This window comes from Mesoplodon densirostris, chromosome 7, assembly GCF_025265405.1.
Source record: "Mesoplodon densirostris isolate mMesDen1 chromosome 7, mMesDen1 primary haplotype, whole genome shotgun sequence".
Lineage (NCBI taxonomy): Eukaryota > Metazoa > Chordata > Mammalia > Artiodactyla > Ziphiidae > Mesoplodon > Mesoplodon densirostris.
In genome coordinates this window covers 111630631-111657696 of record NC_082667.1, presented here as the reverse complement: position 1 = coordinate 111657696, position 27066 = coordinate 111630631, and the positions used below count along the sequence as shown (strand labels likewise).

Sequence of the window (27066 nt, the reverse complement as noted above, 5' to 3'; positions counted from 1 at the left end):
AAAAGACTCCAACCTTCTGTACCTGAAAGATTCTCACATTTGGAATGGACCCATCGATCACATTTCCCACACTGCATCATCTTACTCTCGTAGTCATCATCATCATAACACTTATCACAGAGAGGGCAGAAGTTTCCTGAAAGCAAAGCGAAGTTTTCAGCAGAGCTTTGGTTCACATACCAATGCCTCTAAAGCCCTTGACTCACCTATGCCAATGTGATGTAAAATGCCAGCCACCATATTCTGCTTCTGAAACTACTTACAAATGCCAGCATGCATCTACCATGGAATGTTTACACATCTGTAAAGTGTCAAGATTATTCTGAGCTCTCAGAATATGCCACTAGTTCTCTTCTTTAAGACCCATTTTTAAAGGTCATGAGGTAGATTTTATAGATAACGTAATAGAAAAAGAATGGAAGAGAGAACTTTCTCTCTTAAACATTCCAAAGAAATGTTTAAATTTTTAAAAAAGAGGAGAGGGTAATGGGAGTAAAAAAACACAGTTAATTTACACTTTTCCCTTATTCCTAGTGCTTTTACCTTAGAGCTTAGAGCAGTGCTTCCTAAAATTCAGAAAAATATACACCCTTCATCAATTTGTTTTATCCATGTATCATCTCTTATTATTTTTTACCTAATAGACTTAATATTGATTTGCTTAAATAACTTCAATAGTGAACTTTATATCATTATTATCCTAAGTCAGTTTAATGTATTGGCTATAATTTTTTTCTAGCACAATTATTAAGATAAAATCCTTGACTCAGTACCACCTAAAATCATTTCTGAAACAATCAAATGGATATATACCTCACTTTGGGAAATACTGGTTTAGAGCATTTCTTTGTGGTGAGTTACTATCAAAAGTCTTCCTTGATTCATCCCCCCAAAGATAACAAAACCTTTCTAGTTGCTCTAAGTCTCTGTGTAAGGAAAAGAGCAAGACCAGAAACTTAGGAAATTTGTCTAAATGGCGTCCTTGACAAGAATGGTAAGACCTTTCCATTCCACTGCAGTGTCCAGTTCACCTCCCAAACACTAAGTACAACCTCTGAAAGTTGACAAAACTGGCTTTTCTGAGGTACCTTTAGCAAAGAGTTTGGCACAATCATGGCAGAGGGAGAAATCGTGAGACCACTGTGCATCCCACCCTTTGCCGGGAGTCGTGGATCCACAGCTCTTGCAGCGAACACACTTGGTACAGATCTGGAAGAGACAAAAGAAATTCAATAGGAACTTCTTGTTTTTTAATATCTCTTCTTATTTAAGAAGGTCTCAAACGCAATCCATTTCTAGAGTTGACTTCTCTACTGGGACGGCTTTTCTTCCTCAAGCAGGGTAGTCCTCTTACAATTTGTGCATGCCTAACAGTCCCATGACAATTCTCTCTGAAACTGCCCATTGTGTGAGAAACTCACCCAAACTTTCTTTTTCTTTGTGGGTTTGGTGGGGTAATTTGGTCCCAGGCACTCAGGGTGATAGCTGTTTCGGCACTTATTACACTCCAGCAGCTGCTGTAAGAAAACAAGAAGGCAAAAAGGTGGGCATCACCTCACCTTCACTGGACACCTGTCACTTAGTACCCCATTTCATACTTTTCTTCAAGTAAATACAGCACATCACTGTGACAGCTTCAATTTCCTCATAAATTATTTACTCTCAAGGCATAGGGATTTATGTCCTGCCAAAGGTACTCAGGGTTGAACATTCTGATAAAGGAGATTTGATTTATTTTGAGGATTTTATCCAATGCCACGTTTTCTGCTATACTCCCAAAATTAAATTAAAACACCACAATAGGCAATTGATTACACCCAGTTAAACAGTAAAAACAGGCTAAGCCAACAGGAAAAATGTGCGTACGAAATCCTAGATTAAAAGGCAGAAATGGAGATACAGAGTAATACTGTAAGTGGCCCCATTACTCAGCATCGTACCTTGGTGGCCTGGTGCTGCCTTCCACAAACATGACAGAACTTGCAGCGCCGACAACACCAGTTTTCCAGCTGGTCCTCCAGAGGGCGCTCGTGCTCCTCCAAACAAAACTTGTGGAAGGGCTCACAACAGACTTGGCAATACACAAACTAGGGTAAGACGGGAACACAGAGGCGGTCAAATAGCACATAGAAATATCAACCAAATCCTACCTGCTTACTTTTTGAGCTTTAGGAGTAGTGGTATACATACTGTATTCAACATGTTCACTAAGCAATGACTATGTTAAAAAAGCAGAATACTGGGGAGTTTCAGGGGACTAAAGCAGTAATAATAGTAGAATTATAAAATAACTAAATAGATACAATCTAAGATTTAATAGAATGTGCTAAGTGCCGTAAAAGAGGTATCAACAAAGAGCTAAGGTGATGTAAAAGAGTGGGGTAAGGGGAAACAGGGATGGTTTTAAAGGCTCTCTATAATCTACTAAATGACTGTAAGTTCTGGTTTGTCCTTCCCATCTCTAATTTTAGAAAGTAAGTTATTTTCATACTGATAAAGAGATTTTCAGAAACCCAAGTGAGCGTGACTCATAATTTTCTTCTGCCATAAAAGAATCAGTGGGACAACTGGTCAAAACTAAATAAAGTCTACTTAAATAATTGTAAAATACCAACGTTAATTTCCTGATTTTGATAATTATATTGTGGTTATATAAGAGGATGTCCCTGGTTTTAGGAAATACACAGTATAAAATTTAGAGGTAAAAGGGCATATGTCTGCAACTTGCTCTCAAATTTTAAGAAAAAAAATGTCTACATATAAAATGTGTGTACATATTTTATTTATTTTGTACAATACATATACAAAGAGAAAAGGATAAAGCAAATTAAAAATATTAATGCTGGGCTTCCCTGGTGGCGCAGTGGTTGAGAATCTGCCTGCTAATGCAGGGGACACGGGTTCGAGCCCTGGCCTGGGAGGATCCCACATGCCGCGGAGCAACTAGGCCCGTGAGCCACAACTACTGAGGCTGCGCATCTGGAGCCTGTGCTCCGCAACAAGAGAGGCCGCAATAGTGAGAGGCCCGCGCAGCGCGATGAAGAGTGGCCCCCGCTTGCCACAACTAGGGAAAGCCCTCACACAGAAATGAAGATGCAACACAGCAAAAAATAAATTAATTAATATACTCTTAAAAAAATTATTAATGCTAAAGCAATTTTACTCCAATAAAAAAAATATTAATGCTTGGGAAATCCAGGTAAAGGGTGTTATGTGGGAATTCTTTGTACCACTCTTGTAGCTTTTCTGTAAATCTGAAATCATGTCAACATAAAAAGTTTTTAAAAATTTGAATGGAGGGAAAATTCATCAAGCACTGGTTATGCTTTAGGAGTGCAATGTAGGCAGTGGGCTATTCATTTTCTAATTTCAGTTTTTAGGAATCCTGTGGGATTGCTGTGCACAGCTACACAATTTAAATTAGAGCAATTATACTCTGGAAAAAAAAAAAACTTTTAACACAGAAGTTGAAGTACTGGTGTTACGAAAATAAGTTATTCCTGTGGGTAACATGTGTATGGATGTAACGAGAGTTAAAATTATGTAGGAAAAGAGGTACAGTAGACCCCTGGCACTTACATAGACTGAACAGTCTCAGTTTCAATGCTATCTAAAGCAACTCCAGCACTTAGAACAATATATTGTTCGTAACAGGCACTAAAAAAATATTTCCTTAATGAATGAATACCAGGCAATAATTCTGCTAATGTGTAATTTATTTTTTTAATGCCTTTATTTCATTAAATGTCTGAATCACTAAATTTTTAAAAAAAATATTGCTGAACGTTTACAATGACAATTTTGCATTTCTCCATATACTTTATCATATAATGATGTCATATATTCTTAATTTCTTAAATCTACATTTAAGATACAACCATATAATAAGAACCCCAAGGAAAACAAAACTTACACCTCAAAATTATTGTTCATCCCATTACTATTTAAGCTGCTAATTTTTGCCCATTAAAACTACTTTTTTCTTTGCATATTTAAAAATCCACATACTGGTATCATTTTCATTTAAAAAGTCACTCTTTAATATATAACTTTCAGCATACAGTTATTTGTGAATATAATTTTGCAGAAAAATTACTTTATGTCTGATAGTTTATTTTTGAAATTATTTAGAAAGCTTAAAGATGTAGAAGAAAAATAGCATATCGGATTATATAATCTGCATACATAAAGGATCTGCATTAAACTAAATCACAGAGGCAGTTTTGGTGAATTCTTATTCAATATTGTCCGCACTTGCTAATGTGTAATTTAAAATAGCAAGTGGGCAGGACTGAATGTCTTAGCTAGTGAGTCTCAATGACTGCTCAACATCTGGATTACAACTTGGCTTTGGGTTTTCTTTATGACCTTAGAATACATATGTGACAAATAATAACCTAAGGAGGTATTCAGGAATTGAGAACTACATGAATGACAAATTACTGCTTCCTAGTTAAAATTGTGCTACCTTTTCCCCCCCTTATGATAAAGGTGGCACATACTCACTGCAAACAAACTCAAAAAGATAAAGAAAAAACAAAAGTCAACCACAATCCAACTACACTCTTAAGATTTTGGTGTAAATCCTTCAGAATTCTTTCTACATATATATTTCAAAAACATTTTTCCAAACCAAAATGGGATAATGCTTTTTACATACTATTTTGTGACCTGCTCTGTTAACTCAGTGATGTGTCATGGACATCTTTCCATGTCAATATGAATCTATATTATCATCTTTAGGACTTCCTATGTGCCATTATATGCATGTCCTATAATTATTTTAACCAAAGTACCAGCCCCTTATTGATGACTTTTTGGGTTGTCTCCAATTTTTTATTATCATAAATACTGAAATAAACCCTTCTATTTATTATATATATACAAATATTTATACATATAGAAGGGTTTATTATATACATACATGTATACAAACATACATACACATATAATTTATCTAATTATATCCTCAAGATAAATGCCTGGAGTGCATTGCTGGGTTAGAGGGTATACCCATTTTAAAGATAAATACATGTTTCCAAACAATCTTCTCAGAAAGACTGTAACTAATTTAAATTTCCAGAAACAGAAAGTCTCCATTTCCACTTGATCCTTTTTATCAAGCTTTAATTTACAGTGTTTGATAATCGGAAGGCTTAACGCTCCCCTCCCACCATCTTTTTACTTCTCGTTTTGTGAATTATATACTCCTGCCCTTAGACTATTTTTTTTACTGGGTGTTTTCCTTTTTCTTATTAATTGCTAAGAGCTCTTTATAGACAAGGAAGTTTTGCTATTCAACATAAAGCAACTATCAACAGCATCTCTTTTTCTAGAAAAACATTTATCATTTCTTCCATGTTTGGACATCTAGCAAAAAATCAGAACTCTAATAATGAGTGAATTTAAGAGATGAAACTATTAAACTTTTCACACTCAATAAACTGCTACTCTAAAAAAAAAAAAAACCTGCTACTCTAATAAAAAGCAGACTCCTTCCTGAAATTTCTAAAAAACTTCAAAGCATTTCATTTGCAGGTTTCAACAGGATATAGTGCCTGCTATATACCAACAAAACAGAATATAATGATTTCTTTCATCACAGCAAAATAATCTATCATTATACTGTCTGGGGTACCAAGAAGCAGGATATCTTACCTCTACATGCCCACTACTGGCACAGAGAAAGCAAACCACCCTGGGTGTTATAGGAACAGAGGTCAAGATTCCTAAGCCTCCCATCTCCCACACATTTTCTGCTTCACAATCCTCCTGCGGAGAGAGAGAAAAAGATACTTTTGACAGTTTTACGACACAACGCTGCAATGAAAAAACGCTGCATTGAAAATAAGGACGAAAAGCATAAAATTAGAGTGACACCAGAATGTCGAGAATATTTCATCTCAATGAGTTCAAAATAACTGCTGCTTTGAAAATTTTAAATCTCAGACACAAACTCTTAAAAGGCTCACCTGTTAACTACAATGCAAAGATTTACTGGGATTGAATTTCCCTTAGAGTTTTGCTGATTCAAGCGATCATCATGGTTTGATTATACCTATGTGAAAGAAGCACTTCCTCAGATACTGTTCTCAGCTAAAAGCACTTTACAGCTCAGGATGGGCAGGACTGGCTCCGTGCCTCTGTACTTCAGTCAGTTCACAGACTGACCTGGTAACAATGACCGGAGTTCTCACACACCTGAACCCATCTATTAATGGCAGATCTTCATTCCTCCGCCCCACCCCCCAAACGAATTTCCTCTCTTTCAACACCTTTGGTAACATCATTTTCTTGATTTAAAGTCCACAACACTCAATATACTCCGTGGTCACTGAACACTTTTACCTTAAAGTCCACTCTGATCCTGTGGACTCCATCTGCTGGGACTTTTTGCTTTGAACTATTGCCATTGGAGAGAGTGCTGAGGATGTTCAAAGTGCCTGCATTCTCCTGCTTATTGACTGGAGGTGGTTTTTCCTATGGGGATAGAAGATGGATAAAGAACAAATCCAAACCCTGCCTGCCTTCACTCTTGCAACAGATAATAATGCAAATGACAAATCTTAATAGATCTGGAAAACATGTTTCCAATATAAGTATCCTACAGAAACAGACAAGTAATCTTCAGGAGATTTTTTTTTCCATTGAAGCATTTTATTGGCACGTATGTATTTATACCCTAGAAAACACATCCCAGGCTTTTCCCTCCTGCGTGTCTTCATCTTGCTTCCTCGTGGTCCACGATGCCAGCTGAGGTTGTCAGTACAATGAAACCACACTGACCAGATGGGAGCAGGTTATTCTGCCATTTTTCTAGATCTTGGAGTTGCACACATCAAATCTGGGGCTGATCACTCCACACTTGAGTAACCTGCCTATGAGATTCAAAACAATTTTCCCCGCTCTGTGATCATCAATGATTTCAGGTTTGCCAATGTAACCATGCTTCATCATCACAGTTTGAAACTGGACAGTAACTCTGGAACATGACTTAATAAGAACCTGGCATGTGCCTCCCTTTTCAGCATTGCTGATGCTCTCGAGAGCATCAGCCTGGACGTGCATGCACACCACTATGGGGGCACAGAAAGAACTGGAAAAGTCTTAAAGACCTCTCTCTCCACATAATAAAAATAGTGAGTGACTGTTAAAGACAAATACTGCTAGTGGATGTTGAGGGGGAAAAAAAAACTTATACTCATCAGCCTGCAGCATAAGCATAAGCGTGTGGGACTACAAAGAAGGGGAAAACAACAACGGGAAAAAAAAAGAGAAAAAAAGCAAGTGAGCTAAAGCCTAAACCTGAAGTTTGCTAATTTTAAGAAATTCCACTGCCATCTACACAGAGGCAGAAATGCAGTTTCACTCAATTTCGTAAATGTCAAGGATAAGGCTATTTCCCTACAGAATAGAACACATCTTTGACAAATGGCAGGGAAACACATCTTTCCTCACCTTTTCTTTAGGCTTTTGTTTTACAGGAATACTGGGGCGAGGAGCCACTTTTTTCTGCTTGCTTTGCTCTGGACCTAAAGAATTCAAAATAAACTGCAGTCAGATGCCACTAAATTTACAGTTAATGCTAAATAGCAACGATGACTCTAGCACTGATTGGCCTGCAAAGAAAAGGGCATTAGAAAAAACAAACTATTTAAACTCTAGGCTTTAAACAGGAAATTAAGACAGTATCTCCAACTTAACTGGTTTTTGCTTCTATTTCTTTATTATTATATAACAGTTAAAAGAGAGCTAATTGGGACTTCCCTGGTGGTCCAGTGGTTAATACTCCACACTCCCAATGCAGAGGGCCCGGGTTTGATCCGTAGTCAGGGAACTAGATCCCGCATGCATGCCGCAACTAAAAGATCCCTTGTGCCACAACTAAGACCCGACGCAGCCAAACAAAAAAATTAAATATTTAAAAGAGAGCTAATTTTCTTGTACCAAAGACTTAAAAATATACATTTCAGATTTCCAAATGCTGTTTAAGATGTCAGTGTCCTGTGCTGGTACTTCTGGTTCGGCAGTTCTTCCTGCTGTCCTCACTCACCTGACTCTGGAGGTGGAGGCTGCTTTTTCTTGGGCTCACTAGGAGTGGTCTTGGGGGCTTCTTTTCTCGGTGGTGCTGTGCTGGGGGGCTGTAGGGGGATGGCTGGTGCCGGCTGGGAGACCTGCTTGCTGGACTTCCTGGAAGAGGGCGTGGCCACTTGTTTGGCCTCAGGTCCTGGGGTGGAGGCATTCCCTTCCTCACTCTTGTCTTCCGGGGGCTTGCGCAGAGGTGGCTCACTGTTGTTTTTCTTGGGGGCGGGATCCTCTCTTGCTGATGGGGTAGACTTCTGACTAGAGTCCGCCAAGCTCTTCACAACACTGCTCTCTTTGCTCTCTTTCTTTTCACTGGTCTTAGACTTTTTCTCTTTCTTCTTCACAGCTGGGGGTGGGGGGGGAAAGCAAGATTATTTTTCTGTAAGTGAGAAAATTTTATTTAAAATATAAGTATAGGAATGTAACAATCTTAGTCTCAGTTTCCTACAGCTAAAGTTGACACCGGAAGACTCAAGGAAGTTAATGCCAAGTTGGCAAGTGAAACAGGTATACTTTTATTACTCTAGGAAATGAAATATAATGTAATTTTTTGTATGAATTTAAAAAAATTTTTCTTATGGAAATATTCAAACATACTCCAAGGTGAAGGGAAGAGTAAAATGAACACTCATGTACCTATCACCCAGCTTCAACAACCAACTTGAAAAAAGGCTAGTATTCTCTTTACACTAGATGTACACAACTATATGACATTAAAGCAGGAAGCATTTGGGGGAAGATCTTTTGACAACACTACCTTTTGCTTGCTTCTGAAGGTAGGCTTTGGAAGGCATCCATTGTAGATTCTGACATTTTCTCATCCTAGAATAATAAGGGATACCATAAAGTAAACTTCATGTAGGAGAGAAGCAACTGAAGCAAGTATTAATTCGTCTGCAAGAATCCGTGAACCCTGGGCTTCCCTGGTGGTGCAGTGGTTAAGAACCCACCTGCCAATGCAGCAGACACACGTTTGAGTCCTTGTCCGGGAATATCCCACATGCCACGGAGCAACTAAGCCCGTGCACCACAACTACTGAGCCTGCGCTCTAGAGCCCACGAGCCACAACTACTGAAGCCAGCGCACCTAGAGCCCGTGCTCCTCAACAAGAGAAGCCACTGCAATGAGAAGCCTGTGCACCGCGACAGAGTAGCCCCCGCTCGCCACAACTAGAGAAAGCCCGCGCATGGCAACGAAGACCCAACACAGCCAAAAATTAATTAATTAATTAATTAATTAAAAAAAAAAAAAAAAAAGAATCCATGAACCTTTATTCAGGTTCATTTAGAGAGTTGAAAAAAAGGACTGCTCATTATTTAAATTGAAGCCTTTAAATCCTTTGATCAGCAATTTCACCTATCTTGAGGATCTAAAAGGAGCAAATATCAAATTATTTTTGAAATGGGACTCAAATGTCTTGCAACCCAGTACTGACTAGCGCCACCCACAAAAGGATCAGTCATTATTTCTTGCAGTCAAATCAGTTCTGCCCCCTTATGAGATTATTATTCATATAGTAATCTGAATACAAAATGGACTAAAATTACCCGAGTCCTTTGTCTGCCACTACAATGCTACAGGTCTATCTCAGGGCTTTGATAGATATTTCAATCCTCAGTTTACTGTAACTCAAAACTTAATTTGAAGTTTAATATTGGACGGAATCCACTGCAACCCCTAAATTTAGTGCAATTTTATCTTGCTATCATGTACCTTTTTTTGTTGTTCTGTGAATTGTCTCACTTCTTTCCACTAATGGGACTGAGACAAGATTCTTGCTTAAGGCCAGACTAAACCAAAGCACAGAACTTCTCAGTGTCTCCTAGAAACTGTCTCCCCTTAAGTAAGTAATGCAGCATTTCTCCCAATTATGTTTTATATAAATCACTTTCATGTTATTCGTTCATTCAGCAAATATCTATAGATAATATCTATTCCTGGTGCCAGGCACTTGATGAGATACTCAACCACCAAAATTTATTTATGCAATTCTCTTGATCCACTGTAAACAAATTATCCCAGAGAGCAGAAAGTGCATCCACAAACTGACTAGAAAAAGGGAAAAAAGGTAGAGTAATCAAAACTTCCAGGGAATTCCCTGGCAGTCCAGTGGTTAGGACTCGGCGCTTTCACTGCCGTGGCCCGGGTTCGATCCCTGGCTGGGGAACTAAGATTCCGCAAGTAGCGTGCGGGGCAGGGGAAGACTTCCATAGGCATGAAAATATTCTGAGAGTTAGAGAGTGGAGAGACTTATATCACCACTATTTCCTGAATGCCATAAAGATAAAGGTAATTTCAGTTGACCTGATAAATAGTAGGCCTAAACTCGTTGGTGATTAAGTAGAAACCCTCCAGAGTTGCACTGATATGGCAGCTCTAGACACATGTGGCTATGGGAATTTAAAATTACATGGAAATTTTAAATGTCGTTCCTCAGTCACACCAACCATGTTTCAGGTGCTAAATAGCCATATGGCTAAGGGCTACCACACTGACCTGAGCAGATACAGAACGTTCACAGCACCGCGCCTGAGGGTTTCTGATTTAAGCACAGCCCAAACCCAGCACAGCACAAAATCCAAGCGTGCAACTCATCTTGCAACTTGAGGTGACTTGGTACAACCACACTGGGCGTTCGGGTGCATTTTCTCTGTGACAAGCGGGACAGTGGCTGAGACCAGCCCCCCAGAGAGATGCGCACTCACTTGCAGCACTGCTTCTTTATGTTGCGGCCACCAAACTTGGGCTTGTCCAAGCAGTTAGTGCACACACCACAGTCCTCAGGCACCTGGCAGCCGGGACACTGTCCACACCGCCTTGACCGCCGTCCCTTCTTTACTGGAGGTTCCTGCGGCGCCTTGTTTCTGGTGACGGGTTTAATTGGTTTGATGGGCGGAGCAAGAGGTTCGGCGTCTTCTGAGCCAGCAATCGATGACTTGTCTGTTAAAGAAACGTGGCATTAGCTCTGACAGAGTATCTGGTTCCTTCCTGGGAGCAGAGGGGAGATTCTCAAAATCTACTGATGTTAGTATACACATTCAAACCTTGTTTTAATTGGGACTCCAAAAATCAAATTCATTACAATAAAAATATTCATATGCAGAACACAGAGCCTGCTTTAAATAATTACTTAAATGTTTAAAAATGCCTATAACTTGCAGCTTGATGAAAGCAGAAATCCAAACAATGAAAACAAAATACAGTGTAACCTAAAGTCAAGAATATGAATTGAGGGAGTTCCCTGGTGACCTAGTTCTTAGGGTTTGGCACTTTCACTGCAGGGGCCCGGGTTCGATCCCTGGTTGGGGAACATCCTGAAAGCCACGCAGCGTGGCCAAAATACAAAAAATAATTAATTAATTTTTTTAAAAAAAGAAAATATGATTAAAAAAAAGAAAGTAAAGAAAGCATTAAAAAAAAAAAAGAATATGAATTGAATGCTTCTGAAGACTCTCTAAACCTCTAAATTTCATCTGAGACCCATGAGAATGTGCCTCACAGACCTGAAACCACAGGGCCCCAGCTGCTGTGCTCTAAAATCCAGGGGTACAGAGGCCACAATTACCACAGAGGTTGCTCTCAGGCAGTGACAAGTGTGGCAGGGATACTAGGGTAGGCCTGTTCCTGGGAGACACGAGACTCCTCTGACAGTCAATGCTTGCTCAAGGGCTCCCTGACAGCCTTGCCGAGCTTTCTCACACTGCATGGCATCCAGGAGGATTCTGGCCAGCCTTCCTTCCCGCTCTCCTTCACTAGGGTCAGACTTACAGAGCAGCAGTCTGACAGCTCTCCCGGCCTTTCCTGACTCCCTCCCCATTTTCTCTCTCAGGCATTTCCTCTAATAACACCCTTACACATTTAATCCCCCTGCCCTCCGCCATCTGGTTTTTGGAGGACCCAGCCTAACATATAATGCTATGAAGAGCCTACTGGGCACTCCCAGGATGATCAGCAAACGAACCCAGTGTCTGTTTAGACCTCAAGGTTGACACCCCCGACCTACCATCATTTCCCATGGAAGACAAAATCTTTTCTCGTTCTTCCCAAGGTAAGGCACTCAGGGTGGGCATGTCATCAGGAAACACAGCTCGTTTTCGGCCAAGGGCAACAGCAGCTCTTCTGCAGACGTGTTTAATCCGGGGTCCTCGCACAGAGGTCTCCGATGAGTCACTTTCTTGACCCTGAGTAGGAGGCAAGCCAAAAACAAACAATAACAACCATATGCGTTGAAAATATAATTGAATGAAGCCAAGGTATAGTTGATTAACTTATAATCTAGATTCAACACATACAACTCTAGTTATTCCCAGCTGATATGCCATATCAACATATAGAAATCACCTACTTCTAAAACTGGCAGAAAAGGATTCTAATCAAAAAACAGGAATCAACTAAGCTTCTATTCCCAATTATACTACTTCTTTAAAATTTCCCTCAAAAAAAAATCAAGCTGCCAGTCTGCATTATCAAGAAGCTCATTCTCGTGTAAATAGGGCTTATCTAACCACAGACTATTTCTTATATTTCCCTGATCAACAGAGAAGTAGGGGGAAATAACCTATAAATGGAAGTATAAAAGGCCACGGCTCCAAACAGAAATGTCTCACATTTTAAAGAGCCACGGCTCCTACCACTAGGAGGTTAACCAAAAACATCCAAAATGGTGTCAGAAACAAGTCTCTTCATTTTCCTGCTAGACCTCTCAACTGGCAGAATTACTAAATGTAAATGTGGCCCTACGTTGAATAACGTTAAAACCTAAGTTTGTGGTCATCTTAACCTAACTTGATATGTTGGTATAAACATGCATCTACTACATGACAGTGTTTAAAAACAATCTAAAGATTGGCAGGTTTTCTCAGAAAAGACCAGTGCCTAGCTCGCCTTGTTAATTTAAAAAAAAAAAAAAAAAAAAAAAAAAAAGCTCTTCTTTACAAAAATCTGTTTGTCATCATCTTAACTAACTGAATTGTACAGCTTTTCTGTACCACAACTTGAGGCTAAGTGTTTCTCATATGTATTCTGCAAATACCTATTTTCTATTGGTCTGATCACTCACAACTCAGAGGAAGAGATTCCCCCCGCCCTGTTTCCTATAGTAAACAACAGTAAAACAATCTGACTGCAAAAATGCATCTTCAAAATGAAGTCACAGATTCCATCACACCAATCCCATTAAGTACAAACAACTCAGCATTCAGGGTAATGTGGCCCCACGTACCTTTCAGTCTTGGTTCACCGCCTTCCTACACGTACCAGTCCAGCTATTCCCGTTCCTCAAGTACGTTTTATACTTTTCTATCTCTACCCTACACTGTTTCCTCTCCTTAAAACTTTCTCCCCTATCATTTTCTACCTATCAAAATCCTACCCGTCCGTAAAGGACCACTGCGAATGCCACCATCTTTTCCTGATTCCCATACGTGGATCTAACTGAAACACTCAGCCTAAAACTTGCTCCTAGATGGGGCTCGAGAAACTGCTGATTTTAATGGGCAAGATGGAAAAGAGTACCTGTGCTTTGGGCTGGTCAGTTTGTTTAAGACTCTTACTCTTCTCAATCTTGCAGAGCTGGGCTTTGGCCTTTTTTAGGAGGCTGGCAACCCTCTTGTCAGTCATTGGAAGCTTGTCTGCCTGAGCCAACATGGAGCCTATGGAGGAAGTGGAATGTTTAACAGTGCTAGATGAAGGAGTGGAAAGGCAGAGGGTTTTCTCCTTCTCCAGGGATGGGGCAGTTGGGCCGAGGTCCAAGTTGGTTTTTTCCAGATTTCCTCTCCCTTTCTTTATAAGTATTTTGGTTTTGACAGCTGTTGTATCCCCAAGAGTCACAGAAGCAATATCAGTCCCAGAATCAAGTGATGAAGACTTCTTCCGCCCGGTTGCTTTTTTGGCAGAAGATGAAGTGGCCACATCTTCACCAACAACCTTCTCTTTGGAAACCCTACCCACAGGATACAAAGCAGAGCTACTCTGAATTTCTGATCCCTTTTTCCTTTTCTCTTTCCTGGACTCCCGCTTATTCTCTTTTTCTCTCTCCCGGTCTCTCTCTCTACTCTTGTCCTTCTCCACGCTCTTGTCAGCATCTCGCTCTTTGGACAGCTCCTCAGGGGCCTTGTCTTTATTTCTCCCTCTCTCAGTCTGAGAGCCTGGGGTGAACCAAGGGAAGAGAGGAGTGGGACTACTGGACGAAAATGGCTCTGCCGGAGCACTAGTCTGCTTCCTTGGTCTCTGGTTTTTCTCTGCAGATTCCCCAGACTGAGTCAGGGAGTGAGAAGGAAAAGTAAAAGTTGGGTTTAAGGCACTAGTGGCAAGAGGACTAACAGAAATGCTTAACGAGGAAGAGACAGAAGACGGTGGGGTGAGAGGTGACAGCTCAGAAGTGCTAAGCCTTCCACTTCTTGTCCTCATGGAGTGAGAAGGAGATCTTGGTTCAGATCGAATAGGGCTAAACACTTTTCTTTTCCTTTTCCTGTTAGATACTCCTGAAGAAGATGTCCCAGCAGAAGTTCGATTACTAGGCAAGGTTACAGACTCAAATATCCTAGAGTGAGCCTCACTTGGAGTAAATCGCGGAGCTCTCAGAAGAGGGCTCCTTTTGTGCATATCAAACCTTGTTCCAGAATGGAGTGGCGAAAACAATCGGGCTGAAGCAGCAGTACCAGATGTAGAAAACCCGGACGCGAAGCCGACATCTTCAGGAGTCAGTGGAGGGGGGCGGAAATTATCAAATATTGGTTTGCGAATAAGACCTTCTTTGGCATACTTTGCTGAGGAAAAGTACTGTGGCTCTGACCTAGAGTGCTTTAAAGAAGTCCACCTAAATGTCGGTTCTCGCAAAATAGATTTTCGCTTCCCTTGCATGGGAGCGGCAGAAGTAGGCAAAAATGGTGATGCTAGAGGGATGGTTGGAGGCATGAGCCAAGGTGTGTGGTCAGAGATACTGGAGGCTGGCTGCAGCGGGGGCGGTGGAGTAAGCAGGGGTGGAGGTGGCGAGGAAGAGGTCTGCTGCTGGGGGGCACTCTGTAGGGTGGACAACTTTTTCGTCGTTCTAGATCCAAAACTTCTCTCTGACACTGAATACCTTCTGCTTCTCCTGTCATTACTATCGTTTTCTGGGGACTGGGAAATAGGCAGTGGAGTGTGAACTTCGGGGGTAGCGCTCCGCTCTTCAGGAAGTACCTGAATCTCCTCAGAGGCCTGAGAATCTGTGGAGGTATCAACACTGGGGCTACTGGACCGGGAGGAGTCTGAAGACATTTGAGAGGAGTGCTGAGAAGCTGCACTTGATTTTTCGGAAGATCCACAGGACGTGGCACTGAATCTACTATTCGGTGTAGACTCTAGTCGGGCAATTTTAATTGGAGGGTCATAATCCTCATCCTCTATGAACCGCCGAGGGGTTTTAATGATCCTCGAGGAGATGGCACTGACAACAGGCATGATGAACTGTCGGATGTTTTTGACCTGTGTCTTCACCTTTCTTCCTTGCAGCTGAGCTGCTTCTTTCTCAATTTTCTTTTGAGCCCCCTTTTTTGCCCTCTGCAAGAGCTGCTTAGCAATTGTTGCATCTGTCCTTTTAGAAGAAGGAATAATCCTAACCGGCTTAATCCTTCGAGGGCTTTGTCTGACTACTGTCTTATCTTCTTTTGTGAGTGGAGGTGTTCCTTCCTTGTCTTTCCGGACCTTCTGGGGCTTTTCCAGTTCAGAGTTAATGAGGAGACCTGAAGGGGTCTTTATCCTTTCTGTTGATGGAGGCCTTCCTCGCCGGCGTACAATCTGTACCCCCTTCCTTCCTATTTGAAGCTTCCCTGTCTTAAACTTTGACTTGAGAGGAGAGAGTTTACCTGCTCTTAATTTTTTAATCTTTGTGGCTTGCTGAAATGTAGCAGAAGGTGTGCGTTTCATTTTCTTCAGGCTATCTTCTTTGTTTCCCTTTGGTAACTCTGAAATGTCCTTTCCATGTGTTATTTTGAGTTTTACTCCAGGGAAGGTGGGAGGTCTTCCTCTCTTCTTTTCTATACTTTTAGAATCTTTCTTCTTGATCTTATATCCAGATTTGGTCTCTGATTTATTTAGAGGGGAGAACACAGATGGGTCTGAGAGGAGAGCTGAATTTCGGTCAGAGCCACTTCTAGGTCTCCCGCGAGGTTTTCGAGGACTAGTTTTAACTGTGTATAGAAATTAAACAATGAAGAGCATATATTTAGCTTTGTAGTTTAGGTCTTAACTAAGCTGAATATAATTTAGCACAAGCCATTCTGTACTGAACTCTACCTGGGTCTAATCAGTCAATAAAACATCCTAATTGTGTTTAGTTTCTTTTCACCAAAAACCTGCCTCAAAGAAATCAAGTAAATAACATCCTACCTAAAAGAACACTTAACTACCTTTTTGATAGAAAAACTAAGATAATAAGAGGTTTTCAACTGAGCAATTAATATATAAAACTAATTTTCCTACAACTTTGGGTGAACAAGAAGGTTTTTTCTGAATTAAAAAAAAAGGTGTGTTTTAAAAAAATCTGTATGACCTTTTCCATGTCGTAGCCACCAAGAGTTAATATCTGAGAAAACATTTATAGTAAGTCATCCCATTTTTTCAACTCAGAATTTTGGCTTTAATAAATCTGAACAAGATGCTCTTCAGTCAACAACATACCAACTTCTATAGGCTACAATAATATACCAACTTCTATAGGCAGCTCAGCTTCCTATATTTTCAATCTGCTTTGCCAGAGTAAGTTAAGAAAGTTTCATTGAAAAGAAAAACATTCATTCATGAGACATCAGAATAAGATCACTGAACTCAGTGGTAGGTGAACTAATCAGTGAAATGACATGAGATGTCCATTAATCTATTCTCCTACCTACAGGTTCTTGAACTAGTTAGTCTCAAATTACAAAAAAGATTTAACCATAATTGATGTCAAGAGCAAACTGACAATTTAAATCAGATTTCTTCTATTCTAAATAAAAGGAATTTGCCAACTTATAAATCAGCTCAATTTGCTGCTTATCAAGAGACTTCAGAAAACCACTGTTTTCTAAAATTATCTTTTTTTGTTTTTGTTTTTGTTTTTGGCCATGCTGCACAGCTTGTGGGATCTCAGTTCCCTGACCAGAGATTGAACCCAGGCCCCAGCACTGAAAGCAGTGAAAGCCTGGAATCCTAACCACTAGGCCACCTGGGAACTCCCTAAAATTCTTTGTATAGTCTGTACTTTCTTTTCTTTTTAAAGATGCATTCTTTTTTTATTGAAGTATAATTGACATACAATATATATTACTTCCAGGTGTACAACATAGTGATTTGATTTATATACACCACAGATTGATCACCACATATAGTCTGTACTTTCTAAATGTATTAAGAGTTGCCTCCTCTATCATATCATCTCTTCTCTCGTGACTTTTCAATGTTTTATATGACTCAACATTCTTCTGAGATTAAAACCTCCCCTAAGAGGCACCAGAAGAGATTTATGCCATTATGATGAACATTTTAGACTATGGAACCAGCTTTCTAACAGAAAAGAAATCAACAAAGGTCTTATTGTTGAGCTTTCTAAATATAAATGCTTTCCTCACCAATTAACTTGAAACTTCTTAATAGATTAAGATTCACAAATTTGTTCCCAATATATACTAAATTACAATGAAAGTAATGGACTAGAAGACAGCAGAGAAACAGTTCTTAATAAAGTATATACAGATGGTTTAAAAAAACAAACAAAAAACAAACAACATTTAAGGTACACTGACAGCCAAGAAAAAAACTTAAGAGGAAACCGACAAGAAAGGGTTGTGAATTAACAAAATAAACTCCTACCCAGAAGTACATCACAAGATTCCTTATAATCTTGGTAGACTTGAACCTGGCTACTCATACGCCTTTATTAATTCTGAAAACCTCTTCTATCCATCTTTTAAAAAAAGCTTTTGGTGGACAGGTAGAAAAAGCAGAATAGAGAAGAGTCCTGCTCTGCTAACTTCCATAATCCACAACACATTCAAAGAACTGACAAATCAGTCAGAAGTAACTGCTCATCATGTCTTTTCTGGGCCTCATTTTATTATCTATAAATGAAGGGTTAGACCAGACAATCTCTATCATCACCTGATACGAAGTTTTAAGATATCATCACATCTTAAAGAGAATATTGCTACTGTCTGAATGGCACAGATACTGGAATACTACTGGCTAAGTCCTCTCAACTAGAATGGCAATACCACCCCACTTGGGAAAGGAAGAATTGTCAACTTATGTGTTTGAGTTAGATTACTATATAATATATGATGACTCAAATGAAATGCAAATGCTAACAAACATCACAAACTATGTCAACATCAAGGACCAAAAGCACAGCTAACAACATCATATTTAACTAGACTGTCTATGCACATACAATCAAAGACAACCATGCAAGAAGTCAGAATGGCAGCACAGATGGGGAATGTTTTTTTCATCAAAAGATCTATAGCCCTCTCCTATACAGAACAGAATTCTGCAAGCCATTAAATGTTATTTCCACTGAGGATCATCTTGCAGGAAACTGCTGTTAAGTCTAGAATTTCAAGACATTCTAGATATATTCTTATTGAGAACAATGACAAATATTGCTAATAAATGGAAATACCCATGTCGTTTTTATTTTCTTTATTTTAACACAGTTTTTCAAGGATGAGATAAAATAGTTTCATACAGTGCCAACATTTTGTTTTTAGTTCTTTGACAATAGTAGACCAAATTTCATCTGTAAAAAACAATGGCCAAATTATTTCCAAAGTCATATTTACTGCCATACAATTCAAAATGTGTATATCTGAGGATGCTGCTCTCAGTAGGTAACCTTCAATTTGCCTACCAGGTTTTGCAAGCATTCCATGGAAATCTAGCCCTCATGCCTCTGGTGGTTCCCACAGAGAAGCATAATCAAGGATAAACCAAAAGCGGCCTGACAGAGAAGTCCCTTAAAGAGGTCTAGCTCATAAGCCATTTCCTACTTAGTGTGAGGGAAAGGGAAGGATGCACCCAAAAAACCCCAGTATTTAAGACCACCCTTTACATGCAAAGAAGGCAAGGGGAAGTCACAGTCTCTTAACAAACAAAACGTAAAGATGCCATGCATTTAACTGGCCATACCTGAAGGAGACCTTGTGGGACTTCGTACTCTGACTTCTTCATCTGAGCCAAAACCTAAGAACTGCTCATCCTATAACAAAGGAAAATTATTTTAAAATCAGGAAAAAAAAAAAAAAAAAAAACATGAATCTGAACATATCCCAAAGAAATGCCCAGAGGAGACACAAATGAATTTGGAAAATTTAGCCTCTATGTATTACTCATCATCATTCATATGGATATTATTATAAAATAACTTAATACTGAAATAAATGGACCCAGCCATATGGCTTCATTACAGACAAATAGGAGCTGTGTAGTAATTGAACAATGCATTGATAAGTCATCTTTGGTGCACAGTACATAGGGGACAGTCCTAAATTTCAAACTATAGATACAGCCCAAAACAATTAAAGAATGACTTTAATTCAAGTAAGCAAATCAGTACAATGGCAGAAATATACAGCCCCAATAAAACAAATATATCTTTTCAACAAGTAGTTAAGTCTACAGACACATAAGGAATAATCTACAATATCATAATCTCTTGTCTACTAAATATTAATAGAGACTGAAATTGCCATTATCGTCAGTTCCTTAACTCAGGAATTGACATTTAGATGTGATTTCTATACATTTGAGATCCAAAGATTCTCAACATGCATTTTATGGCATCATTTTTAAATGCCCTGTGATAAGAGACTTAATGGTGGGCAGCAGCATTTGTGAAAGGGATGAAGAATTGACCACATCAATTCAAGAATGCATCCAAGAATAACTGAAGGAAGCATCTTATTTTCAGTCATACTGAGAAAAGGCAAAAACTTCTCTTTACCTCTAACTTTTAACCTGCCTTTTAAAAAAATACTAAGGATTTAACCGATTTTGAACAAATTGTCAAGAAATATGGTCTATTTAAACAACCTGATTAATAGAAATTCACCGACTCAGAAACTAAGAGTTTTCTACAAAGAGATAAGAATTTCAGATGCCAGAAACAAAATCCACATAAAATAAGAACAAAATAAGGAATTATAGACAGACTTTCTTGTACCTCCAATTTATACTGATAATCCCCAAACTAAGTTCCAACAGTTAAAGCCCCCCAACTGTAAAGGGGGCCACTTCATCCTCTCGTTTGTCGGCACATGCTACCACTGAAGAGAGGGAAGGGCTTGTCTGAGGTCTCAATTTTTTAATTTATTGGAGCGTTCTAAGGAATAAATGAAATAATTTATGTAAGTTATATAATTTATGTAAAATCATTCATAAAACTATAATGTGGTGTCCATATTGTAGTTCTTATTATTGATGTGGTTTTAGAAACTGAAGTTCTGAAGGGCCAAATGACTTGCCCAAGATCATACAGTTATTTACAAATAACTTCCTACCATAATGGCTACAATCTTAAACTATAAATATGTAAAGGAATCCAATAAATTACCTACAGTACAAAATACCCTATTCTTTCAGCTACTATTAAAGTAAGATGACACCCATTTTCAAATCCTTAAAGTTTCTGATTTAATTCATTCTTTCCCTGCATTATCCTTATGGAACAACTGCTAATCTATGCATTTCACAAAGACATCTGAGGATTTCCTAACGCTTGCCAGGGGACTACATTGCTAAATGCGTAAGTTCTATGCTCCAAGTGTTGCAATGAGAGAGTTCTAGCAACTATACATACAACAGCCAACAGGTAAAGTAACCAACAGCTGAAGTAATGAAAAATGTTTAATCTTTAAAAGAAACATAAGAGATCCACATTGCTATGTTTATTATCAGCAACCTTAGTGAGTCACTTGTCTATATTTCTAACTTTCACAATATGTAACTGTACAACCCTAATTCAGTGTGCTCCAGAAGAGTACTACTGAGCTGTCAAGCAGTAATTTAACTAACTCTGCCAATGTTTAAAGTTTCCAAGTACTTTCCAAAATGACAGAAAGCATTAACTCTTTCTTTGTGGTCTTATAGTTGGAATAAGAAAAGAATGACTTGACTTCCACCCAAGAGCTTTCTTTTCACTTCAAATATAGACTGACTTCTTGAAGCATGCTTTAAAAAATAAGCACCCATTGTTTAAATAATCCAGACAGTTTAGCCAAAAACAAAAGCCACCATTGTTATGTTAAAGACCTCTGGTCGGCTAACTGAACTTCCAATTCCACGTAAGAGTCCCCCAAAATCTAAGGAAAAACAAGCTGAGAAAGCACTGGGGAAAAAAATGCTGCAAGAAGGCGCTACAAATGAAGTCCTTTTTGCCTCTCCTGTCGCTCCCATCATCCCCTTTAAACACATGGGGCTCCTGGAAGATGCAGTAAACAAGGTAACAGTGCTAGCTTCCCAGGGATTTAGGCTTGCCTAGAAATCAAAAGACTAAGTCAAAATGTCTACAAAAAAGGTAACAAGAGAAGCTGCAATTAAATCCATGTTTGGCACTATGGCATCATAAGCCTGGACACTCGTTAAGAGAGGAAACAGGAGACCCCACGCTACACAGGATGAAGTATTCCTGGAATCTGGGCCCAAACAGCCACCCATACTTTTCCCTTCACTCTGGCTTCCTCTGATGAGCACAGCACTCCAAGACAAAGTATAGGCAAGAAGCAACAAACCTATTCCTTCTGGATAATGGTGTCACGAGATCGTCAAGATTTTACCCTTTTCTTACCTCCAAAGACAGAAAAATATCCTTGCCAAGTTGAGCACCATAAAATACTGTTGGATCGTATTTAGCTTCCAGAGATTAGGAATGCAATGAAGCTAATGTCGTTTCCCAAGTGAAAGCTAATTCTAAAATAATAAATGTGTGGAATTTCTTTATTATCCCTACCCCTATCTCTAGGGGTTATTTGAGAACTTCCAAACATATGTTTACTAGCAAATTCTACGTTACCCATAAATGTCTTAACGTTTGATGATTTTTATTTTAATGGCAGAATTTTAATCCTTTAGTGGCTATTATATTTGTGATGAAGCAATAGGAATATGTTTTCCACAAGAGAATCTAAGTGAACCCAAAGTATTACAATGATGTTTACAGATAAATGTAATGATGAAGGTATTTTAGAAAACTACATGAAGTTCTGTATTTCAAGGAATTATGTACTACTAGGACAACTCTGCAAACAAAACACTATTTCTTTTACTTGTCCATTCATTCAAAAACCATTTATATGCTATCTGTTCCCAATGCAAAGATAAGTAGTAAGACATGATCCTGCTTCCAAGAAGTATCTAAAGCAGACAGGCAGGTGCACAATCTCAGCCTTCCTTTAGAAAGCCAAAATCCCTTAAAATGCCGGTGAAGGATAAATTACTATGTAATTCATATTCTGGAATAAAAAACTGGCTTAAATCTTGGAATAGTTCATTCTTCCACTTGTATTAGTATTAGGTTCATGGAGAAATATTCAACAAATTTCAAAATTCTTCCAAAGGATGGCAATGTGTATCTCCATGCCTCAGTATTGTACTAGGCACCACTCCAGCATTAGAAATCTGAGAGAGTTTAAGTAATCGAGACCTAAATCATCTGCAGTGATTAGATGCGACACAGTTCCTAGTAATACCAGTGATCTGATAAACTTGCAACTGATAGACGTCAAGGCCTTTTCCTTCCTACCCCCAACTAAAATAGATTTTAGCTCCTCCTGTAAGTTCTTCCCAATTTAGTCAGAGCAGAAATCACTCACCTGGAGTTCTTCACCTCCTAATCTAATGTGGAGGTTCCAAAGCTATTTTGAAAACTCTTCTATTAAACAAGCTTGGCCACAACTGGCCTTTGATGAATAAGGCCTAGGATGACCGCTCATAACCTTCTTTCTTTTCTAGCAAGAGACTCAGCACTTCAAAGCACTGAATTAGGTGGTAAGTACCTTAGCGTTCTTCTGTCTCCCAAATGGTTAGTCTTTAGAGTTTAAAAAAAAATCAAATTTCTTCACCTACAGAGGTTTACTGATGTATCAACTGAAAATAACATCAAAAACCATAGACAGGGGCTTCCCTGGTGGCGCAGTGGTTGAGAGTCCGCCTGCCGATGCAGGGGACACGGGTTCGTGCCCCGGTCCGGGAAGATCCCACATGCCGCGGAGCGGCTGGGCCCGTGAGCCATGGCCGCTGAGCCTGCACGTCTGGAGCCTGTGCTCCGCAACGGGAGAGGCCGCAAGAGTGAGAGGCCCGCGTACCGCAAAAAAAAAAAAAAAAAAAAAAATAGACAGTATCAAAAGCGCCCGATACGTAATTGTTTGAAATTCTTTGTTTTGAAGGCTTATAATTTTTGGTATCATCATATATGGTTCCATCATATGAGGAGGCCACAGAACTAAGAAAATTACTAAGAACACCTAAAGAAGACAAAGAAACGTCAAGGAGGCATATTGTGTGTCTCAGTAGCTCTAGTTAAAGAAGAGTAACACTTCTCCTTTGGGAATTTATTCCAGTTGGCTACCACTGCTGCTGGCACATTTCTCTGAGTGTCTATCGCTACAAGCTCTAAAGTAACAAGAGCTTGGGAATTCCCTGGTGGTCCAGTGGTTAGGACTCTGTGCTTTCACTGCTAAGGGCCTGCATTTGATCTCTGGTTGGGGAACTAAGATCCCACAAGCTGGGCAGTGTGGCCAAAAAGATAAATAAATTAAAAAAGTAAAATACCAAGGTCTTAGTGCTGTATTTTAAAGACATATATAATCACCAGTGCTTAATTAGCATAATGGATAAAGAATGTGTTTACAAGTTTGTCTCCTTTTCTAGAGCATTCACTCTTTAAAGACAGGGAAAGTTTACTTATTCATTGTTGTATTTTAGTATCTGGCACAAATTTAGAGTAATAAATGTTTGTAAAATGAAAATAAAGGAAATGCAGTACACTAACTGTTTAAAAAACATTATGTGGTAATAGCACAGTAGCAGAAAATACTGGTGGACTCAAAAGAAATAGACAATAAGATTCTTCTTTTAAGAATTCATAGAGAGGGGTCTTCCCTGGTGGCACAGTGGTTAAGAATCCGCCTGCCAGTGCAGGGGACATGGATTCGAGCCCTGGTCCAGGAAGATCCCATGTGCCACGGAGCAACTAAGCCTGTGCACCACAACTACTGAGCCCACATGCCACAACTACTGAAGCCCTTGTGCCTAGAACCCGTGCTCCGCAACAAGAGAAGCCCGGCAATGAAAAGCCCACACACTGCAACAAAGAGTAGCCTCTGCTCGCCGCAACTAGAGAAAGCCCTGGCACAGCAACGAAGACCCAACACAGCCAAAAATTAATTAATTAATTTTTAAAAACACGAAAACGAATGGAATGCAGTGTGTTTCCTGCTATGCCAGAGGAATACACATGCCAGAAAAATGAATATGGAAGCACAGCAGAAAGGTGACTAACCTAGTCAAGGAGAAAGAGTCAGGAAAGCCACTGCAGAGAGGGTGAAAGCTTACTCAAACTTCTGAAGGATGGTAAATTAGGGTTGAAGGGAGATATTTCAGGCAGAGAGAATAACACATACAAAGGCACAGAGATACAAAAGAGCATGGCATGGAGTGAAATTACAGACAGTTCAGTAGGGCTGAGGCCCTAGCTGATGTGGGAAAGGAGCATAAGATATTGAGGAGGAAAAAAGGCAGAGGCAGATCATGAAAGGTCTTAAATGCCTTTCTGAGTTTGAAGTTTATCTTCAAGGAAGTGTGGGCCTCATCCTGAGGGCTACAGCTCATCAGTAACACTTTCGGGCAGGAGAGAAGCATGATTAGATTTATATTTTCAAAAGATCACTATGACAGCAGTGGGGAAGTAGAGACTGCCTTTAAAACCAGAGGCAGTAAGAACAGCTATAAAATGACTGCAGTGGCAATGGGGATTAAGGAAAAGGGCAGATTCCATAGACAGTTAGGAGGCAAAATGAACAAGGTTTCAATATAAAAGGTTCAGGGGATGGAAAGAATCAGTAAAGACTTGCAGGTGTTGGGCTTCGGTTGATTAGGTTTATGGTGATATATTTATAAGATTGGGAAAAAAGAAAGAAGAGAGGTTTCTAGGAGCAGGAGGGAAATCAGTTTAGACGCTTGAATTTGAAATGTCTGTCCAAGTTGTAAGATATAATGATCTGGAGAAAACGCATCTGATTCAATGAATTTATGAATGCTGAAACTGTATGTATAAACAGTCACCCAGGGAGAGAATACAGAGAGAAAAAGAGGATACATGGCAGATCCCCAGGGAATAGCCACACTTCACGTACAGGGGAAAGGGACGCTAAGGAGGAAGACAGAGATGGAATGGCCAAGGAGAAAGATCATGAACAGTCAAGGGAAGAATACACATCAAGAGATGGCCAAGTTGGGGAGGGATACAAAAGGATTTTGTACAGAGGATATCAAAATTGGGAAGTCACCTATGACCTTACCAAGGTCAACTTCAAGGCAGTGTTAGAGGCAGGAGGCACCAAAGCGCAGTGGGTCAAGGTGTGATTAGAAAGTGACAAAAAACGGCAGTATAGACCACTCTTCTGAAAAAACTCAATTACATGGGAAAGGAGACAATGGGCACAACGTAGGGAAAGATTTGCCTGGGGGGATTACTTATTTGTTTGTTTGTTTACTGGCTGCACCACACAGCATGTGGGATCTTAGTTTCCCCACAGCGTGGAGTCTTAACCACTGGACCGCCAGGGAAGTCCAGGACTACTTTTTGAGTTGAATGTGTTTACATGCTGAAAGAGAACACAGCAGCCAGGAAGAGACTGAAAATTCTCAACAGCAAATCGCTAATAAATTGAAAAGGGGTGGGGAGGAGGGGTTGGCACTGATTGAGAATGAAGACAAAGTGCAACGGAAGGGAGCTCTCTCCTATCAGAAAAGGGGCTAAGCATGCATTTAGTTGCAGACAAGTTGATAGGCAGGAGTAAGCTTAGAGAGTTTGCTGAAATCACAGGCAAAACTCTGTTTATATGCGCATCTGCCAGACGAGAGACACAGATTTCTTCAGATCCTCAAAGAAAAAAAGAGGCTCACAACCTACAAAAGTTTTTTAGACCGTAGCTCTAAAGGAAATAAATCATGGACAATGGCTGATTAAGAATAAATGGGAGGGCTTCCCTGGTGGTGCAGTGGTTAAGAATCCGCCTGCCAATGCAGGGGTCACAGGTTCGATCCCTGGTCTGGGAAGATCCCACATGCCGCGGAGCAACTAAGCCCATGCGCCACAACTACTGAGCCTGTGCTCTAGAGCCCGTGAGCCATAACTACTGAGCCCACATGCCACAACTACTGAAGCCCATGTGCCTAGAGCCCATGCTCCGCCACTAGAGAAGCCACCACAATGAGAAGCCCACGCGCCGCAACAAAGAGTAGCCCCGCTCGCCGCAACTAGAGAAAACCCGCGCTCAGCAACAAAGACCCAACGCAGCCAAAATAAATAAATAAATTTATTTATTTAAAAAAAAAAAAACAGAATTAAAAAAAAAAAAGGAAGAATAAATGGGAGGGAGGGGACCTCCCTTGTGGTCCAGTGGTTAAGACTCCACGCTCCCAACGTAGGGGGCCCGGGTTTGATCCCTGGCCAGGGAACTAGATCCCACATGCCACAACTAAAGATCCCCACATAGATCCCGCATGCTGCAACAAAGATCCCCAGTGCCACAACTAAGACCCGGTGCAGCCAAATCAATCAATCAATATTTTTTAAAAAAAGAATAAGTGGGAGGGGGTAATGGGGAGAAGTGGGAAATCAGATGCAAAAATTGATAAAAATTGATTTGGTTGGAAAGGGGTAGCCACAGCAGGGCCAAGATCAAAGACAAATAAAGTATCAGAACCTTGTCAATTCTAGGATGGTATGGTCAAAGCTCATCCAATAA

At 39.8% G+C, this 27066-nt stretch overlaps 1 protein-coding gene and 1 pseudogene across 2 annotated transcripts in view; both read right to left on the bottom strand.

Moving 5' to 3' along the window:
* KMT2A (lysine methyltransferase 2A) overlaps positions 1-27066 on the bottom strand; it is a 75633-nt gene that overhangs the window by 30884 nt on the left and 17683 nt on the right. The window contains exons 3-15 of one of the 2 annotated variants that reach the window (XM_060103178.1): positions 19229-19298; positions 13601-16254; positions 12090-12267; positions 10792-11026; positions 8843-8907; positions 8054-8431; positions 7459-7532; positions 6349-6480; positions 5659-5772; positions 1941-2087; positions 1422-1517; positions 1089-1209; positions 23-136 (exon numbers count right to left, since the gene is read on the bottom strand). In XM_060103178.1, the coding sequence (XP_059959161.1) occupies positions 23-136; positions 1089-1209; positions 1422-1517; positions 1941-2087; positions 5659-5772; positions 6349-6480; positions 7459-7532; positions 8054-8431; positions 8843-8907; positions 10792-11026; positions 12090-12267; positions 13601-16254; positions 19229-19298 (4378 nt within the window). Of the gene's footprint in view, positions 1-13; positions 137-1088; positions 1210-1421; positions 1518-1940; positions 2088-5658; positions 5773-6348; positions 6481-7458; positions 7533-8053; positions 8432-8842; positions 8908-10791; positions 11027-12089; positions 12268-13600; positions 16255-19228; positions 19299-27066 lie in introns of both variants that reach the window. The other variant, XM_060103179.1, reaches the window with a different exon arrangement.
* LOC132493062 (small ribosomal subunit protein uS8-like) lies at positions 6683-7071 on the bottom strand (annotated as a pseudogene).